This window comes from Impatiens glandulifera, chromosome 3 (assembly GCF_907164915.1).
Source record: "Impatiens glandulifera chromosome 3, dImpGla2.1, whole genome shotgun sequence".
Taxonomy (NCBI): Eukaryota; Viridiplantae; Streptophyta; class Magnoliopsida; order Ericales; family Balsaminaceae; genus Impatiens; species Impatiens glandulifera.
The window spans coordinates 42360682-42366330 of record NC_061864.1 but is presented as its reverse complement, the minus strand read 5'-3'; the positions used below and the strand labels follow the sequence as shown (position 1 = coordinate 42366330).

Genomic DNA, 5649 nt, shown 5'->3' with positions numbered 1-5649 from the left:
TGTGTTGGTATCCTGCTGTTCTTTGATAACTTCTTTAAAAATTCTTTAAAATTCTTTGACTGTTGCTTCCTTAATTTCTTCCAGCACAAAATCTCTAACTTCTTTTGATTTATTACTTTTGTTCTTCCCTTTCCCCATAATGACAGAGACAGAGTAATAGAACAAATTAATTGCAGAAACCCTAAGAGATGATCAAAAGTAAACCGCAATCAAGGGCAAAATCTAACGGCACTTACAAATATACAAGAAACCCTAGACTAGCAACACTTAATGAACGGCGCAAGACAATATCGGGATGCCCGTGTCGATCGTCCCGTGCCGCCTGTGTCTATTGTGTCCCCTGTGTCGATCGTGTCGTGTCTCTTGTGCCGATGACACTTCCTTTGATTAATGTTAATTTCGATGTCGATTTGATGACTTACGGTGCAAGACAATATCGTGTCGTCCGTGCCTTACTGCCTGTGCTTATCGTGCCGCTGTACCAATTGTGCTGTCTGTGCCGATCGTGCCGCCTGTGCCGATCGCGAATCAAATCTCCAGAACTTTTTGTTGTGTTGTATTTTTCATTCCTATACTTATATTTGAGTTGGTGTAATGTTATGTTTAATGCGGTATCTTATTGAACAAGTGATATGTTTCATAAAATACTCACAAATATTAGTGGGTCATGCATTATTTGTTACTTGTATCATTATCATTAGGTTGTCTTTCTACATCTATTTTTAACAATAAAGAAAATGAATTGCATAATTTGTAATTTTTTTTTGTTTTCAATAAAGAGTAATTCAAAATATTCTTTTATTTGGAGATTTTTTTTATAGATATAATCTTATTTATGGATGAATCTAGGAATTAAATTTAGACGAATTTGAAATTATTCAGGAGTTGGCTTAAAGAAATAAAATGAAAAAATTTGAATAAAACAATTGAAAAATGTAGGTTTTTTTATATTCTTTTTTAACTAGAAAAATAAATAATTAAATTAAAAATAAAACATTAGGGGATCATCTCACAAAAAAAATTCGGATTAGGCTAGATCTGCCCCTAATCTTATTACAAAATAACAAGGGATGAAAATTGGAGAGAAAATTTGATTTTCCCCATCCTTTGCCCCTCCATGTACCATTTGAAAATTAATTATAAAAAAAAGTATAAAAGAAGACAGTCTCGTTAATTATAAAAAAAATATTAAAGAAGACAGTCCTATTAATTTAAATTATCACTTTATTTAACACAATTTTTTTTCTTCTAATTAATATATATATAAATAAATAATACTATGGATTAAACATCTATCTCGCAAACACACCTAATCTATCTCAGAAATAGACCTAATAATTATTAACATCTATCTCGCAAACACACCTAATCTATCTCAGAAACAGACCTAATAATTATTAATACTAGACTAGATTATATATATATATATATATATATATATATATATATATATATATATATATATATATATATATATATATATAAACTTCAAATTCAATTAGCCAACATTTCCTACAATATGTCCAACCAACAATTTTTCTTTCTTTTCTCTTTGTTCTTTTTCTTCTTCTCTTCTGCCTTTTCCGATGACCTCGAGTCAATTCTTGCCCTGAAGTCTGCACTTCAGAATCCTTCTGCTACCATATTCAATTCATGGAACCAATCTACCAACAAGCTCTGTAACTTCTCCGGAATAACTTGCCACCCAGATGGCTCTGTCCAAGTTATCGAGTTATCCAACCAACATTTGTTCGGCAAGGTTTCATTTGATTCCATTTGCAAGCTCAAATCCCTGGAGAAGCTCTCTCTCGGTTTTAATTCCATCTCTGGACCCGTCACGAACGACTTGAAGAACTGTGTCCATCTCAAGTACCTCGATCTTGGCAATAATCTCTTCAATGGAGCTGTCCCTGATCTCTCTACTCTCAATCAACTAACATGTTTGCACCTAAACAATAGTGGATTCTCTGGTCAGTTTCCATGGCATTCATTGTCAAATATGTCGGGTTTGACTGATTTGAGCGTTGGCGATAACAAGTTTGATCAAACCCCATTCCCGGATGTTCTCTTATCCTTGAAGAAACTGAATTGGCTCTACTTATCAAACTGTAGTATCAAAGGTTCGATTCCAAATGGAATTGGGAGTTTGACGGAGCTGAGGAATCTTGAGATATCAGATAATTATTTGGAAGGCCCAATTCCCACGGAGATAACCAATTTAAAGAATCTATCGATGCTGGAGCTTTACAATAACAATCTTAGCGGAAAATTGCCTATTGGTTTAGGGAATCTTACAAATCTTGAATTCTTCGACGCCTCGAATAATCAGATTGAAGGCGATTTGTCGGAAGTGGGGAAGTTATCTAATCTGAAAAGTTTGCAACTTTATTACAACAAGTTTACTGGCAAGATCCCACCGGAGTTGGGTAATTTCAGACAGTTGGTGAATCTCTCTCTTTATGAGAACCAGCTCACCGGTGAGCTCCCTCAAAAACTTGGCTATTATTCTGATTTTGACTTCATTGACGTGTCAAATAATTACTTGACGGGTCCAATTCCACCGGATATGTGCAGAAACGGTAAGATGAATCAACTTTTGATTCTGCAGAACAACTTCACCGGCGGAATTCCGGCGACATATGGCAAATGCTTATCGCTGCAACGGCTGCGTGTCAGCAACAACTTTCTTTCCGGCGAGGTTCCAAGCTCCATTTGGGGATTACCGAAAATGGGTCTGTTCGATATTGCTCAAAACAAATTTGTTGGTCCGATTTCATACGAGATTGGAAAAGCATCGTCACTTAAGGGATTACGTGTAAACGATAATGAATTATCCGGCCAAATTCCGATATCAATCGTAAACGCATCTAAGCTGGAGGAAATCAATCTGAATAATAACCAGTTATCCGGCGAGGTTCCGGTGACAATCGGGAAATTGAATAAGCTAAGCCACCTCCATTTACAGAATAATAAAATATCTGGTTCGATTCCAGAAAGCATTAGTTCTTGTGTTGCTCTGTCTGACATAAACATGGCTAATAATTCAATCTCCGGCAACATACCATCTTCTATTGGCTCATTTCCATCCCTCAATTCACTTAATCTGACCGGAAATCACCTGGTCGGATCGATACCGCCTTCCCTTTCTTCTCTCAAACTCAGCCTACTCGATCTCTCTTATAATCAGCTATCTGGACCAATTCCAGATTCTCTTTCTTCATATGATTACAAGAACTTTGCCGGAAACGAAGGCCTATGTGCCTATAAAATCCCCGGATTCCGAAACTGTTGATTGTGATTACAAAACTCATAATATCAACTAGCCTTATACAAATATAAAATAATAATTCTGTTTAGGAATGATTTTGGGTTTTATGGAAAATGTCTGAAATAATGGAAATATGCATGAGATTATTATGTTATAAGTTCAGGTTTCTATTTAAGAATGAACTTGTGATTTATGAAGTATGATTTAAACGTGATAATTTTTGCTAGCTAGGATGCTATCCTTGTTTAGAAGATCTCTTTTTATTATTTTCGTGTTTTATTATCATATTTTTTGCGACTATTATTTTTTATATTATTATTACATAATTATTTAAAAAAACTTTTAACAGAGAACCGATAGAATGAAATATTATTGGAATGGAGGGCTCAAATTTAAGTCAAAATATTAATTTCGGTAAGTTAATTTGAGTTGGATTGAGTATGAGTTAAGTTTACTTTGAATTGTGCTAAAGTTACCAAAATTAATAAAATTTAATAAATTTAATTTAATTCTCTCTTATCAATTTAATATAAACTAACTATCTAATAACTTCAATATATATTCTCTTAATTTTTACTTCGTTAATCTCCATTACAATCAAATATAAAATAATTGAAAATTTTAAAACTCATTAATAATATATTTATTAATTATATTTCAGTCATATAGAACCAACATGTCATTATTATTCTAAAACTCTTTAATAAATTAATTTATTTTTAAATATTAACAGAATTTACTATATTTAAAACTTGTTAGGATCGGTATCGCCGATAGGGGACCAGTGTCCGACTAAAGGAGACCTCTTACAACACACACATCGGTTGACGCTAATCCGGTTAAAGATTATAACCGTTCTTAACAGTACACAGGTTGTCACAGACTCTTGAACCAAGTTCAAATGCGAAAATGTCTATTTCAACCTGAAGCAACACATACGGTTCGGTTGAAGAAGGTAGTATGGAGAAATCAATTGGAATGAGGTAAAGTCGGTTGGATTGGTAATGATTCGGTTCGGTTGATAGTGTAGCCGAAAATAATAAAAAACACAAGACATATTTTTATAGATGTTCGGAGCAAACTCTCCTACGTCACCCATTCTTCTCAAACAATGAGAAGGATATTCACTAATGAAATATTCAACAACACAAAACACAATACGATCAAGTCTTATTTATTGCTCGTCGTTCACTTTACAGCACTCACACAATGATGTAATACACTTTACAATAGATGTAAACACTTAAAACTTTTTTTTATCAAGAAAGCTATGTAAATCCCATTATCTTTCTTCAATGCTCTAACTTCCTTTTATATGGGAAATATGACAACGGTCATATTTCTCACTCTTAAGTTGATTGGTCACAAGTAGCCGTGCCGGTCCGGATTAGGTAGCGTGCACACTTTTTCTTTTGCACACATGATAACGATGCATTAGGCGGCCGCCTGTTCCTTGGAGATTGCTTGTGGACTTAGATAACATCAATAATCATTAGCTTTCCGCATGCCTTGTTTCAGATCCTTCTTCTGCATATTCCTAAGGAATATTTGTTTATATCATTACGTCACCTTAAAAGTATCCATAACTTTGAATAATTTGCCTATTGACTTTTAGGATCTTCAATACGTTGAGCCAACTGGACATTATTAGTTTGTAACTTAAGTCGGGCCTGAAGTTCAACCGATCCGAGTTTCTGCGGATGTGATTAAGATGATTCGGTTTAGCCGAGAGGATAGATCAATTTGGAAATTCGGTTTGGCCGGTCTGGTTGATGATGATCAATTTAGAAATTCGGTTTGGCTAGTCTGGTTGATGATGTGCCTGCACATATAGTTGAAATTGATTAATTTCTTTGGATAGTTAATTTACTTAAATAAATTAACTATCTTAATTTTTCTTACAATTTCTTCCTTTTTGATTATTTAGAATAAATATTCAAAATTTGTGATCGTTGGCCAGTTTCAAAGAACTTAAATTTATTTGGCCGATTTTTAGATAATCGTTTTTTAAAATATCTTATCAATTTCTCCCTTTTTGATACTTTTAACCTAAAAGTGTTAAAACCAGTATGATGAAAGAGGATTTAACTAGGGTGGTTCAAAAATATCATAGATTGGAGTGTGGAATCTTAGACTGAAATTTCAAAAATATAGTAAGTAATAGAGTATAAGTTAAATGCATAAAAATAAAGAACAAATTTAGAAGTTCAAGAGTTTGATTGTTCCCCCTGTTCTTTTTCTTTCGCCTATTTCTCCCTTCTTTCCGCGTCGGATTCCCATCCGACTAGAAAGGATGATCTCGGAGCGGTTCGATCGAAGTTGAAGAAGCCACTTTCCGATCTTTGCGGTCGAGTATGAGCCCCAGAAGGTGGAGTTCTCCC

The 5649-nt window shown here is 34.1% G+C and overlaps 1 protein-coding gene across 1 annotated transcript; it reads left to right on the top strand.

The window, feature by feature from the left end:
• The first annotated feature begins 1519 nt into the window (after positions 1-1519).
• On the top strand, positions 1520-3292 carry LOC124930235 (receptor-like protein kinase 7). Its single transcript, XM_047470594.1, has one exon. The coding sequence runs from the start codon at positions 1520-1522 to the stop codon at positions 3290-3292; it is 1773 nt and encodes a 590-aa protein (XP_047326550.1).
• The last annotated feature ends 2357 nt before the right edge of the window (positions 3293-5649 follow it).

Excerpts from the sequence above, each read along its gene's own strand:
- LOC124930235 (XM_047470594.1), top strand. The coding sequence starts at position 1,520 with ATGTCCAACCAACAATTTTTCTTTCTTTTCTCTTTGTTCTTTTTCTTC.